The sequence below is a fragment of the Saccostrea echinata genome, unplaced genomic scaffold, assembly GCF_033153115.1.
Source record: "Saccostrea echinata isolate AGI-Se365-2 ecotype Australia unplaced genomic scaffold, CSIRO_AGI_Sech_v1 ptg000012l, whole genome shotgun sequence".
NCBI lineage: Eukaryota > Metazoa > Mollusca > Bivalvia > Ostreida > Ostreidae > Saccostrea > Saccostrea echinata.
In genome coordinates this window covers 24,132,660-24,147,581 of record NW_026889761.1, presented here as the reverse complement: position 1 = coordinate 24,147,581, position 14,922 = coordinate 24,132,660, and the positions used below count along the sequence as shown (strand labels likewise).

Below are 14,922 nucleotides of genomic sequence, written 5' to 3'. Positions count from 1 at the left end.
CCCCCCCCAAAAAAAAATCTGCCTGTTGATTACGTCAGATAAAATCAATTTTTCTCGTCCCATTTACCCCTCTAAAATGTCTCGTTCGTTCGTTTGTTTTTTCTATTCTTATACGTATAATCATAAAATCAAGTTCAGATTTTTTGAGTAAAAATAAAAATAAATAAAAACATTTTTTTTAAATATATACTGAAAAATAGCCGGGACGATATTTGGCGGAAATTTATTCATTAAGAAGTTATCATAGCTATGTGCGCATTGCTGAATGTTCTAAATAAAAACATCTCATATGTATACTTGAATAAGAGGATAACCGTTTTCCACCAGCACGCTGAAAAAATACACAGCCAAATGTAGGATACTTATTTACGAAAATGAAAAGGAAACAAAACAAAAAGAAACGGTAAGAAAACAACACATAAAGAAAATACATTGAAAAAAAGAAACTAAAGGACTGATTGTCGTTTTACGTCCCTTGAGATAATTTTCACTAATATGAGACGTACAAAGAATATTAGAAGAGAAACATGTCTAATAATCATTTCATTGCTATTGAGTTATTATGATACGATTCGTGGGTCACATGAAAGCAGATAGACGTGAATTAAAAATATTTTAATTTGTTTTTCTGCTCTGTATACCGGATCGATATTCACGACGTCAAGCATGACATCGCAATATTTTATGACGTAGTTCTTAAAAATGTTAAAATTTGCGATATAAAATCAATTGTTTACAATTAAATTACGAGAAAACAAACTCGAAGACATATTAATTTTTTCACATAGATTTATTTCAAATCAATTCTACTTTAAGATACCAAAGGGGGATCAATTTCGTCTGCGCCATTTAAAAGTTAATGGTATTTTTTGAAAAAAAATCTTGCCTGAAAACGAGCCGAAATCCACGTTTTTCCTATATAATTCAATACAATAACGTTACTACAACAATGGCATCTTTGGGATTTAATTACATAAAAACGATGCAGACGAATTTTATAAAATTTTCAGAGAATGTAAAACAAAGGTAGAGGAATTATATAACTAATTTTCATGGTATGTTTTCGGACACTTTTAAAAGGCCTGCAAACCCGCGACCTACGTTAAAAATAATGAAGACGTACAAGTCGGATTTACGATGGCCGACAGCGGCCGCCACTTTCCGATTAAGGATATTGTCATTTTGTACAGCGCTTTGTCAATTTTCGTTGCCAAATTACAACTAAACCGCTAATGCTATATGTACATGTACAATTTTTACACTGACAATTTCCACCAGCGAAAAACATTAAAATTCTTTCGTGTGATATGAAATTAAGATACATAAAACAGGTGACTTGAAAGAGATAAGGAGCATTTTGATGATTTTCACTCTTAATTTGCCTGTATGAGATATCGTAACCCTGTTAACCCTAGATGCTAGACTAAAATAGTCATTTTGAAACTTTCTTTCTTGTTGTATCATTAAAAATATTCTTGGGATTGTGATTAAAAAGGCGGATAAAAGTACATGTTTGTTGTAATGGATAAACATCAATATACTATCTAAGAGTGCTTGAGACTGCTCGAGAGGTAGATAAACAGAATTCTATGTAGCTCGACATTAGAGCATCCTTTCTAAAGTTTTTGGAATGTATTAAAAAAACAGAACTCAAGACACGGAAATATACACTTTTTAAGCAAGAATAAAATGACAGCCTTAATGGGGACTATATTTGCTCCCTAAATACAATGTATATAAAATTAATAATCAAGTGCCTGAAACACTTTCCACCTGGTCGGCCAATTATTTTTCAATGTGGCACGACAAAGGAAAATATAGGTTACTACTATGATGAATTATCTTGTGCGCATTGTTAAAAATCAAACTTCATACATCAAAGACACGTCTGATTATATACAAAAATCGAATTTCTAATACACCCAAAAAATTTCATCCTGGATCTAACCTATGATGTGACCAGCACGTACACCAAAATTAATTAAAACAATCTGTCAAGAAAGCACATCTGGAAGACAATGCTAATCTAGAATTATCTCGATTTTGCAACCTTAAGCTTACCACTTTCGAGTAACCCGTTTTATGTATCTACATTTCATATCACATGAAAGAATTTTAATGATTTTCTCCGGTGGAAATTGTCAGTGTAAAAATTGTACATGTACATATAGCATTAGCGGTTTAGTTGTAATTTGTCAACGAAAATTGACAAAATGCTGTACAAAATGACAATATCCTTAATCGGAAAGTGGCGGCCGCTATCGGCTATAGGTTAACATTCATTTTAGGAGTTTTCAACAATTAAGACGTAAAGAGATAACTCCTTCCCCTTGCCCCTTCCCCTTCCCAGACCCCTGATTGTTCATGTATGCAAACTAGTCTAATACTTTGGTTTGACATAAAAAAATGTGAATATATACAAATAGTTTAATGGTCCATCTCTTTGAATAATTTTCATTCCTAATTCTAGGAGGGTACATGGGTTGACCCAAATTTATGAATGAAATGTCAAGTAATCTTATCACTGATGCACTTTTATTTAATTTGATGTAGTCATATTATGCACATTTCCAGTTCATTAAGAGAGTGGGGATGACCTCCAGGGGTTCATAACCTTAAACCATTAGATGTACATAACATAATAACACAAGAAACAAAATTATGTATAGTCAAATGGAAAAGTTTTCTACTATTTTGCAATAATTTTGGAATCACATGATCATTTGTCATTTCAGGGACAGGGAGCGGCTAGGGAGATTGGACCCCCCCCCTCCCTGGATTTGCAGAGTTATTTAAATAGGACTGTATACTGATTTACAGTTCTAAGCAAATAAAAATGACTTTGGATGCCCTCCCCCTTTAAAAACATGGACCCCACCATCATTGTTTTTATTTTGTTTGTTTGTTTGTTTTGTTTTGTTTTTGCTCTTCAGGAAATTCTGGGCTGGAATTTTTTTTGACTGAGGTGTGGACCCCCCCCCCCCCCCCCTGGAAAAATTCCTGGATCTGTGCCTGTAACTGAATGTAATGTCGACAACGGGAGATAACTCTTCAGAATGTGAAATTCGTCTAGTGTGGCATCCGATGATCCACTCTCTACCATCGAAACTTCATGAAATATAATCCAATTAAAACACAAAATGAATTAATTTCCACTGATATGCATGTAACACTGCACCATGTGCAATCTAAAAATGATAATGGTAAAACTAGTACTGGTAGGGTGACGCTTGCAAGCCCAATGTGATGTAAAAATTTTCAAAAAGGTGTTCACATACATGTACAGTACAAGAACAAATTTTAAATTATCATAACAAACGATGTTTTAACATAACTTTGCCATCTAGGCCTATTTCCAAAAAACAGGCAAATTGTGTGTGTGTGTTGGGGTGTGTGTGACAAAATTGATTGGGTATGGCTTTTCAAGGAGGTTTTTGCCTAATCAAATACTAAAAGTTTGCACATTTTGATAAATTCATCAAAAACACTTTGTACTAAAATAATATTATTTGTTGTTGAGAAAATAAATTTAAAAAGTTCCAATTATGGGCCAAAAATTTATATCCCCCCCCTTTTATCAAAAACTAATTTTCATCATTAATTAAATTCTGTTATTTCAGACTGGTAATGAATTAAGTATATGAAATGCGTATAAGAGGTTCATGGGTCACATGGTCACCTGAGCATTTTATGCTCGATTTGACGAATACATGTACTGTGTAAATTATAGAATTATTTGGACTTTTTCCTTGGTAAGCCCAATATGAAGGAGTGTGCATTTAGAGGCAAACACCTTAGTGCGGGTATTACTGTCTCATGACAGCATCTAGTTCATTTTGAAGTTTGTCATAATAAATTGGAGAAGGGGAGGGGCTGGGGGCCAGTTATTTTACAGTACACAATTCACACATGTATACAAGCCTGCGCATGTTTATTTACCTCTATACTGTACGTACTTTCGTTTTGTTGTTTTGTGATAAAGTGAAGGTAAGTGTTCAAAATTATTTGATCTCTGTAGATGTAGGCTCTTTAATTCGGAGAAGAGTAAATTCCAACACAGTGATTAAGTGATTGCATGCAATCAAGACTGATTAGTACAATCATACATGCATTTTTTTCTTGTAATATACATGTATAACAAACGATTCTGTTGCAAGGCATTATTAATTTTAGTAATTCATACCTGAGATATATATATATAATTATATATATATATATATATATATATATATATATATATATATATATATATATATATATATATATATATATATATATATATATATATATTACATTTTCAACAGTAAAATACTGTGATTTATTTATTGAATAAAAATGATATTATCTCACAGTATGAAAGGATACCAAAGTGATACTCTCTCACAGTGTGAAAGGATATAAGGATATCAAAGTAAGTAAAAAAATAATTTCTGGCCTGTCATAAGATAGAGATAGTAGCTAAACCGTCTTGATAGAGACTAAAACTACCAATTTCTTCCCAAATATGTTGCTAAAATCCATGTCACAATGTTTTTAATCTCACATTTGCTATGATGTCTTAACCGCTCAACTATGACGTCACAACCTATGGAGCTGGTTAAGAAAAGACAGGGGCCGGCATAGAGGAAATCAAAGAAAATGTAATAAACAGAAAATTCAATATTTTGTAGTTTGATATGGAATTTATCTAACTCGTGAGACAGGATTTTTTTTATATTTCACTCGTGCTTCGCACTCGTGAAACTATATTAAAAAATCCTGTCCCACTCGTGAAATACATTTCATATCCAACTACAAAACATTTAATATCCTATATATATATACACTGTATATATATATATATATATATATATATATATATATATATATATATATATATATATATATATATATATATATATATTTATATATATATATATATATATATATATATATATATATATACTGTAATATATGATTTGTATATGATTTTTCGTTAATTCAAGGCCGGTAAAAACACTTAAAATTTATATTGTATTATATAATACTTGTATTATAATATAAAATCTTACTGTTTGTTCACTTTTAATACATTACAGTACATATACATGCGCGAATCTAGTAAGGGTGTATCACGGTGTTATTTTTGATAAAAACAATTCTAGTTATTCTATCTAAGCCATCTGTCACTCATGCTCAGAACTGTGCTAATTGTCATTGTTTTATTTTATGATTTATATGTTACATACAACATTATTAGTGAGTTAAGTCCTAGGCTTCGGATTATTCGGGTGCAATTTTTGGATTTCCAGAATTCGCCCTACCGACCTAAGTTATAATAAAGTGCTATTCCATCGTTAGCATTTTTATGTTTCATTGTTGCCGGAAAGTTTTTAAACTTATTTTTCCCGGCGATAAGTGGGTGGGGTGGGGTTAAGCTCCCCCACCTCCTTGGTATACATAATATCTCAAAGGCCCTCCTCACAACCCTTTTTCAGAAAATTGACGACCCTGTGGTGAAAAATACAAGTACATATGTATGGCACCGCATGGTTGTCAGATTTCTGGAAAGGGGGTTTGGGGAGGGCCTGGTAGGGATACCTCCTCATAAGCAGAGACTTGAAGACAATTTGAAAAAAAAAAAAATAAACAAATATCGTAGCGGTATTTCTTTCAACTGACGGATAATGAATATATATTTGATCTGTTTCAAAATGATCGAAACCTTCGAGATGTTTATTTCAAAAGGGGGTGCACTTCTACCCCACCTATACATGTACATGTATTTCCGATGGCCTTGGAATTAACGGGATTCTCTCTCTCTCTCGATCTGTGTTTTAGTATATGTGAATGTGTCATGACATACATAAACTGTTTTCAGGTATAAGATGAGCTCCGTTAATCTTGTTGACGAGTTGACCTGTCCAATATGCCTGGAATTGTATGACTGCCCCGTCTCGTTACCCTGTCTTCACAGCTTCTGTACAGAATGCCTACAAAATCTTACACACAGCAGCGGTGGTACCACAGTGACGTGCCCCCAGTGTCGGATCGACGCCCAGGTTCCCGCTGGGGGTGTAAAGAAATTCCCTAAGAATTTCCATCTGGCAAATATTGTACAGAAAGTTAAACAGCACAACGAGCAGAAAGAATCGTCAGAAATGAAAAATAAAGATGCCCAAAATGACCACTCTGATATGAGGGAGCAAACTCAAGGTGCATATTTGCATTTTAATACATGTATAACCAATTTAAAACTGTTTTATTTGATAAAATTGCAGTTAATACCTTTAGTTTTATTTTACTAATTGTTGTAAACGTATTTTAACAGAATCAAGCGAACATCCGTCTTCATATGATTTTGTGCCGCATTATCCTCCGAGATTTAAACACCCTCACGGCCCTCCTTGGCGACATCATCCCCCACCTCCACCTGGTTGTCATGGACGAGGTCCACATCCTCCTCCCCCTCCACATGGGCCACACCCACGACATCCCGGTGGACCACATGGTCGTCATCGCCCACCTAGGCATCATCATGGACACCCCCGGCATCACCCTCCACCTTGGCATCATTTTAGAGGCCCACCGCCTCCTGAATAAATTATTAATTAATATTTTTATATTTGGCAATTGCAGTACTATAATTTAAAAAATAAATAAAGGTCTTTTGAATAGCTTTTATTGTTTGGCGTATTTCAACTCTTCAACATGTATGTGTTTCGGTGCAACCAGTGTCTCATGTCTTCTTCATACTATTTAACGTATCATAAAACTTTTCCTGCATTTAAATCATACGTTCATAATATCATCGGAAATTTTGTAAAATACCATAATTACCGACCTCGTGACCTTTGGACTTAACCTAAGACCTACCATAGGTGTCGGAACCGGGGGGGGGGCTTATTCCCCCTTTTTATACAAAGAATTGACACTGAAAGAATTTCGATCCCCCCCCCCCTTCCCCCCAACGATCGAAATAGAATTTTCGGATTTGGACAATTTTCCTTTCCTTTCCTTTCCTTTTTTTTTTTTTTTTGGATGTCAAGTTTTTTCAGGTTTGAATTTTTTTTCTCTTTCAACTAGCCCCCCCCCCCCCCACTTTCAATTTGCTTCCGACGCCTATGCCTACTTGAAAAAAAAATTCATAGTTCCGATATACAACATATTTTTGACATTTAAGAGGTAAGTCTGTGCTATGTTTGTCATAAAACGTGAATAGTACCAGCGTTATGGTCCAATTGACCTTGATTTTAGTCCTACTTTGCAAAAAATACTTTGGACGGTTTAATTTATAACTTATATATGTCTTTTGAATTTTGGTAGGTGGAGTTTTGATAATTATCATTAACATATTTTGATGAGCCCAGGAAACTGTACTTAGAAAGTTAGAAACTGTGTGATATACCGACATTAACCACATAAACTGAAATTTTAAATGGGCAGATTAAATGAAAATTAAAGAACAAGGATGTGTTTGTGAAACACTGATGCCCCCGTATGGTAACTTATAGCGATGGTTAAACTTTCTCAAATGCAAATTCGAATATGCTGGTACCCAAAGTAAGGTCTTGTACCGAGGAAAATACCTGTGAAATGCGAAAGCCCTAGCAGCAACCATTGAAAAGATATGGAAAAGTTAAAGTTTTTCAAATGTAAGTCAAACATCAAGTCAAAGTCAAATGGTCAAAATTAATGGTGCCCAAGGAAAGGCCTTCTCACAAAAAATACACATGTGAAATATGAAAGCCCTAGCATTAACCGTTTAAAAGATATGGCCAATTAAGGTTAAAGTTTTTCAAAAGCAGGTCAAACTCCAAGGTCAATGGCCTATAATTGGTGGTATCTAAAGGAAGGGCTTGTCACCGTGGCAAGGATTACACATGTGAAGAATGAAAGCCAAAGCACCAACTGTTCAAAAGTTATGACCAAGGTTAAAGTTTTCCAAAAGTAGGTCAAACTCCAAGGTCAAGGTCAAAGTTGTTGGTATCCAAAGAAAGGTCTTGTCACAAGGATTACACATGCATGAAGTATGAAAGCCCTAGCATTAACCGTTCAAAAGTTATAGCCAATATTAAAGTTTAAAGTTGGGTAAAATTTTGTAAAACTGGGTGAAACTCCAAAGTCAAGGTCAAAAGGTCAAATATGATGGTACCCAAAGAAAGGTCTTGTCACAAGGATTACACATGTGAAATATGAAAGCCATAGCTCCAAACAATCAAAAGTTATAAGCAATGTTAAAGTTTTTGCGGACAAACAGACAGACGGACGGACAGGGCAAAAACTATATACACCCGAATCTCCGATACGGGAGCATAAAATGATAACAGAAACCTCAAAATTTGAAAATTGTAGTTTGATATGGTATTTATTTCACTACTAAAGTTAGACGGGTTTCACACTTGCGCTTCGCACTTATGAAATTATAAAAAGAAATCCTATCACACACTCTTGAAATAAAATTTCATATCCAACCACTAAACATTAAAATATCCTCTTTATACTACCAAAGGCGAGGGGGGGGGGGGGGAGAAAGAGATCATGAAAACGCTTTACAAATGTACAAAATATAAGCGTTTCGATGACTCGGTTCCACTCATTGACTTCCGGTTTTATTGCACTTGTTCCTCTCGTGGTTGAGAAGCAGCTTTATCTCTGAAAAGACATTTCCAAAGCAGATTGATTTAGTCAAAACTTTCGGATCTTTTGAAAACAACAAATATGCCGAAGAATAAAGGTAAAAAATCGTTTGAAAACACAATATCCCTAAGTAGGAAATGGCGGATTAATGTTAACATGTACGGCATATGGTTATATTGCGTACCAACAATCATTGTCAGTGGTAGATATTTTAGATGATATTCTGTTATTAAATGTATGACTTTAAAATTTTGTCATTGCAGGAATCGAATATACTGTTATTTTCTATTAGCTAGAGCATTTATTTCAGTTGAATCAGACCCACTGTTTTCAAGAGCTGAGTCTTTATCATGTTTATAGAAGCCGACGTGTATAGGAAGGTTAAAATTAGCAAAATCCTACCCTTGAGCTATGAGGAGGGCAAAGCGCCTTATCAGTAAATGTTTAATAAAGTCAAAATTTTAAGCAAAATCATAGTCTTGAACTTCAATTACAAAGAGAGCAAGGCCACAGTACCCATTCCGATACACAAAAAGAACATATTACATTAATCAGATAACAAGCTCTTTACTGGGAAAAAACGTAGTTTGAAAAACTTGCAGTGTTGTGTGTGCCGTTTTGGATAAATAAACATGGTGCTGAAGGAGTTGCCTATCCCGTTAGTATATAGGTCCCTGTTTAGTCATTCTATTTGTGAGTCCTTTCATCGGCACAGAGCAGACAAACCCAAGCTAATTTCAAACACTGTATTATATTACCGGTAAACATAAAGTATTTTAGAAGTGGCAATTGATGATAATAAAAACAATTACATTACAGGAAAGGGAGGTAAAAACAGGAGAAGGGGGAAGAATGAGAATGAAAATGAGAAGAGAGAACTGGTCTTCAAAGAAGACGGACAGGGTGAGTTTGTGTTTAAGATATCTAACAAACTTGCAAGTAAATTACAGTGGACAGGGTGAGTTACTGCATGAGATATCTAACAAACTTACAAATAAATTATAATGAACAGGGTGAGTTAGTGTTTAAGATATCATAAACTTAGGAGCAAGTTACAATGGACAGGGTGAGTTCGTGTTTAAGATATCATAAACTTAGGAGCAAGTTACAATGGACAGGGTGAGTTCATGTTTAAGATATCTAAAAACCTTACAAGTAAATTACAATGAACAGGGTGAGTTAGTTTTTAAGATATCATAAACTTAGGAGCAAGTTACAATGGACAGGGTGAGTTCGTGTTTAAGATATCATAAACTTAGGAGCAAGTTACAATGGACAGGGTGAGTTTGTGTTTAAGATATCATAAACTTGGGAGCATGTCACAATGGACAGGGTGAGTTCTTGTTTAAGATGTCGTAAACTTAGGAGCAAGTTACAATGGACAGGTTGAGTTCATGTTTAAGATATCTAACAAACTTATAAGTAAATTACAGTGGACAGGGTGAGTTAGTGCTTAAGATTTCTGACAAACTTACAAGTAAATTACAATGAACAGGGTGAGTTAGTGCTTAAAATATCTGACAATCTAAGGAGTAAATTAGAAAGGACAGGATCAGATATCTGACAAACTTAGGAGTAAATTAGAATAAACAAGGTGAGATATTCTTAAGATATCTGACTAACCTAGGAGTAAATTAGAATGGACAGGGTGACATAATTCTTTACATATCTGGAAAAAACATAAGGAGTAAAGTCAAGTGTTTGATGTAAACTAGAAGAAATTAGCTGTCCATTTATATCTTACTATACAATTTCTGTTCAACTCCATCTTAGCTTCCTGTTACCAATATGTATTTTGAACACATGCAATAGAAATTTAAAGTTGAAAGGCATTCAATACTGGATTGAAGAGTGTGGCTATTATTTTCTTCCTTGATTATTTTGATTATCTGTTAATTTCTTTTAGAATATGCACAAGTGACAAAAATGTTGGGAAATGGTCGACTGGAAGCCCAGTGTTTTGACGGAGTAAAGAGGTTGTGTCACATAAGAGGAAAGTTACGAAAAAAGGTATATTGTTGTTTGAATTGTGCAATTGGGGTTAGTAGTTTTCAAGAACTATAATGGCATGTAATTTGTAAGTTCCAGTTGATTTTGAGAGTATGATTTGATAAACTTTGATTAGAGAACATTTTCCATGAAAATTGCACAACAGGCATCAGTTTAAATTCTTTATCTGATGACAGTTTAATTTGTGATCATGAAAATGTCAGACTCCAGAAAAATTAAACTACCGAGATACTCAAAAGGTGAAAAGCAGTGACAGATTTCAAGTTGTAACATAAGGTTTCACTCCAGTAAATGGGAGAAGACTATCGAAGTTTCTAGAACTTGTGTCCAATTCCTTTGACCTATTGTCAATAAAATATGTTCAAAACAAGTAAATGTTTATAGTCAGGAAATAATTGATGGCCTTAATGCTAGGAATGTATACTGGGCACACATGGGGTTATTTTGTCAGCATTTTCCTATAAACTGTGCTCAATTTTTCACATGAATAGCGAAAGCAGAGTTGAAAAAAATACATTTTTTCATAGGTTTGGATAAATGGTGGTGACATTATACTATTGGGCCTCCGAGAATTTCAAGACACAAAGGCTGATGTTATTCTGAAATATACAGCAGATGAAGCCAGGAATCTGAAGGCGTATGGAGAACTGCCAGAATCAAGTTTGTCTAATTATATACCTCAATTTCTCCTTTTTCTTCCCTAATTATATACCTCAATTTCTCCTTTTTCTTGTCTGAGCTGGTATTCCTATTCCACCCCGGAGTTACTTTTTGTCTGATAGAAAAAAATTAGTCTTAGACCATCTTGTTCTTAAACCCTCTTTCAGTTCTTTTTCAAGGTCATACATATAAACTAGCCATATAACATCATCAAATTGTACTGAAGTGGAAAACTGAGATGCTTTCTAAATTAGATATAATGAAATGTATGGAGATAACGAACAGTATTCAAGCTCAAAAGTCCATTAAACAATACAAATGATGGAGCAGAGCAAACACAGACCTCCAAATCATCAGAGATGGGATCAAGTGCCATGGAGGAGTGAGCATCCCCAGGGCTCGACATTAACGCTTGTCCGCTTGTCCGGTACCAGTGAAAAAAAATTAGGGACAAGTGAATATTGCTGGGCACTTGTCCGATTGGACAAGTGCATTTTAATGTAAAGGAGTCTCTAAATAATTAAAAAAAACGACTGTTGAAAGTTAATCGGTAGTTTCAAGACGGAAGCTGTACATAAAAACTGGACTTCGATCCCGATAGGGATTGCTATTAGTTGAGTTCACATTCGATCGTGATCAAAGTTCACTAATTGCATACTACTGAAAAGGCATGGAACTTACGAACTTAACAAAGTTTGGTTCACTTGTGGACATTTATGTTGTTGTCAGACCAGAAAGACTAGATAAAATTTCGTTTTATGTGTTTGTTGTATTTATCAGTAACATCACGAATCAATCAGGTCTAGGCGGCCTCTGTTTTTGGACGATAGATTTTATCCACTGAAAACAGAGGATAGCGGTCTTGCCACCTGCCGGAATTTTCAAAACTAAGGGCAGTTAACTCTTAACCAAACAAATAACAACAACTCTTGCATTTATGAACCGTACGCTGACTTCGAAATCAAAACAAATAAAAGGTACAATTTCATATGATGATGGATAATTCCAGATATTAAATCAATATAACTATATTTTTGTAATTTGCCGTCAATCAGTTATTTGGTATACAGCTTGGAAAACAAATAATGCACTTACCTGCCTGTGACTGAGGTTAATTATAACCACGCTGATTTTCCAGTATCGTAATTATGTGATAAGCAGTTTAGAAATTTTGATAAACAATTTTTTTGGAAAAATTAATTTTAATCATTTATTTCTTTCATTTAATAATTCTTAAGCAAATCACTTTGTAATATTTTATTTGTTTATGTGTGTATACACATAGCTGTATGAATATATGTTAATTTCTTAGTAAACATGCTAAATTATTTATTTTATTTGCTTATGCTATTCAAATTATTTATTTATTTTCATAATTATTCATTCAATCCATTTATATTTTTATTTGCTTAAGTTATAAGGCAGAGTATATTTTGCATTTTAAATACGCTTAAAATGCATTTCCTTTTGTGTTTCCTTTTTTTGAATTAAAAGAAAATATAAAAAAAATATTAAAGTCCTTTTTTATTTGTCTAAATAGGAAAAAATTATAAAAAATAAAACAAAATAACAATAAGTATTCAGTATTTATAGAGCGCAAAAAGTGCTAACTTTGAAAATAAATTGCAAAATATCTAGACATAGAATCTCAAATCGCCACATACAATCGATAGTTTAATGTTTGAACTTTTATTTGCATGTACTCAGGTGCTTGCACTTTTTGATTAAAGGTAGGCACGAGGTGTTTGAAAATTACCTTTGTTATCCTCTGAAATCGGAGGATAAACTATCCCACAATGCAACGCGGTTTCCATATATGGTAAAAATTTTGGCAGCCATATTGAATTTAGCTATCCTCCAAAAACGGAGGCCGCCCAGATCTGTCAATCAAGCACATGTCATGTGTAATGGACTTAAGTTTAGTTTTCCAGTTGACAGTATTAGATATTTATTGAAAATTTTTCAGACAAGTGAAGTTGAAGTTCGGACAAGTAAATGTCTTGTTCACTTGTCCGAATGGACAAGTAGGGAAAAAAGTTAATGTCGAGCCCTGATCCCCTGCCTTGAAATGTCTTGAAGAAATAAGTAATATTTGATTCTTTGTTAATGATATAGTTTACATCGTTCTGTTTGTGTTTTACAGCCAGAATCAATGAGAATGTTAACGATGAGGAAGCCGAGGACAACATTGAGTTTGGAGATTTTGACGGCGATGACGATGAGATTGATGATGTAAGTATATTGTGTAATTTAACACAGTGGTATTGTATTGGTTTTTTTTTTACTCTCAGTTATTTTTTTTTTAATAAAGAAGCAGATGTGTGGGGGTTTTCACAAACTCTGTAATAATTATAATATCTTGACCTGTTCTCTCCTTTGTAAGCTGCTCACACACTATAAAAAATCACGATCTTGTGTATTCATGATCTCTTTATTTATTTATTTTTTTTAATATATTTTACAGTTATAAAGAAGATTTTTGTCAAAGCCTTTTAGTTGACTACAGAACAGAGGGACATTTGAGCTGTGTTAGGGGAACCTCCTGGCTTGGCTACCTGTTCCGTTTCATACATCATAAAATCTGTCTGTTGTTTTCAAATGTTTGGACATTGAAGTGCATGTAAATTATTAAGTTCTTAAATGTACTCAAAACTTGATGTTTTGAAGATGACACTACCTGTAGATACTGTGAACAGTTAAAAGTATGAGCCTGTATGTATTCTTTGTCACTCAGTTGTTTTGCTGAACGTGTACATACATGTATGATACTTTGTCAGTGTTTATTAAATTGTAATGTTGAACAATGGACAAAATCATCCATTATAATAGGATACCAACATTTACATGTTTGTATAAGAAAATTTTTACTTCATCTATGAAACATTCTCACCCTCACATGTTTGCCTATTGTCACATAGTGTTGTATGTGTATGTTGAAATTTTATGGCTCCATATACAATATTTCGGGTTTAATATTTTTTCTCCACTCTTATTCAACTATGAATGAACTGTTTAGATCATTTTTATTTAATAATTCAGTAACTTTTGATACATTATATGAATTTTGGCATTTAAATACTAAAAAAAATTATGGAGCTTGTTTCAGATTAAGAGCTATCTTTTCTTTCATGTAAATTTTTTTTTTCAATAGGTGTAATTAAATATCTGGATATATGGTTATGTTAAAATACATGTATAATTTCTTTGCTGAAAATGGCATTGGGAGGGGATCAGGGAGTCAGATTTAACAATATTTTCTTTGTAAAAATTAAGTAAAAAGTGTTTTATCTAAGAGTTGCTCTATTTAATTCTTAACAGCTAAATTGCATCCTTACCAACAGCAGTTTCTGCAACAGATTGTTACATTAAATTATACATGTAATTAATGAATTCTATATTTTCAAATCAGTATTTAGATCAAAGGATAATTATCTTTTATACATGTAGTGCATTTAAATTTGTTGTAATTGAAATTACAGGTACATGTATAATTATATTTTGTGTTTGGAAACCTTATGCATCTATACTTACAATTCTTCATAAGATTACTCTTTAAAATGGAATAAAAACTTTTTCTGATGCATACATTTGTTTTTGTGTTCATTCCCTTCAAGAACTGCTTCAAGAATTCTG

General features: G+C 33.5%; 2 protein-coding genes and 1 long non-coding RNA gene across 3 annotated transcripts in view; all 3 read left to right on the top strand.

Moving 5' to 3' along the window:
- The window catches only part of LOC133186153 (uncharacterized), a 235,607-nt gene that overhangs the window by 120,272 nt on the left and 100,413 nt on the right, over nt 1-14,922 (top strand). The gene's annotated exons all lie outside the window — the stretch shown is intronic.
- LOC133186150 (uncharacterized) lies at nt 5,860-6,639 on the top strand. Its single transcript, XM_061321422.1, has 2 exons — nt 5,860-6,195; nt 6,311-6,639. The coding sequence occupies exons 1-2, from the start codon at nt 5,868-5,870 to the stop codon at nt 6,580-6,582; spliced, it is 600 nt and encodes a 199-aa protein (XP_061177406.1). The 5' UTR covers nt 5,860-5,867; the 3' UTR covers nt 6,583-6,639.
- Nucleotides 8,591-14,872, top strand: LOC133186149 (eukaryotic translation initiation factor 1A, X-chromosomal-like). Its single transcript, XM_061321421.1, has 6 exons — nt 8,591-8,716; nt 9,439-9,522; nt 10,526-10,629; nt 11,157-11,289; nt 13,433-13,521; nt 13,754-14,872. The coding sequence occupies exons 1-6, from the start codon at nt 8,701-8,703 to the stop codon at nt 13,757-13,759; spliced, it is 432 nt and encodes a 143-aa protein (XP_061177405.1). The 5' UTR covers nt 8,591-8,700; the 3' UTR covers nt 13,760-14,872.

Excerpts from the sequence above, each read along its gene's own strand:
- LOC133186150 (XM_061321422.1), top strand. The coding sequence starts at position 5,868 with ATGAGCTCCGTTAATCTTGTTGACGAGTTGACCTGTCCAATATGCCTG. Across the intron at positions 6,196-6,310 it reads TATGAGGGAGCAAACTCAAG|AATCAAGCGAACATCCGTCT; the intron begins GTGCATATTTGC and ends GTATTTTAACAG.
- LOC133186149 (XM_061321421.1), top strand. Across the intron at positions 10,630-11,156 it reads GAGGAAAGTTACGAAAAAAG|GTTTGGATAAATGGTGGTGA; the intron begins GTATATTGTTGT and ends ATTTTTTCATAG. Across the intron at positions 11,290-13,432 it reads TGGAGAACTGCCAGAATCAA|CCAGAATCAATGAGAATGTT; the intron begins GTTTGTCTAATT and ends TGTGTTTTACAG.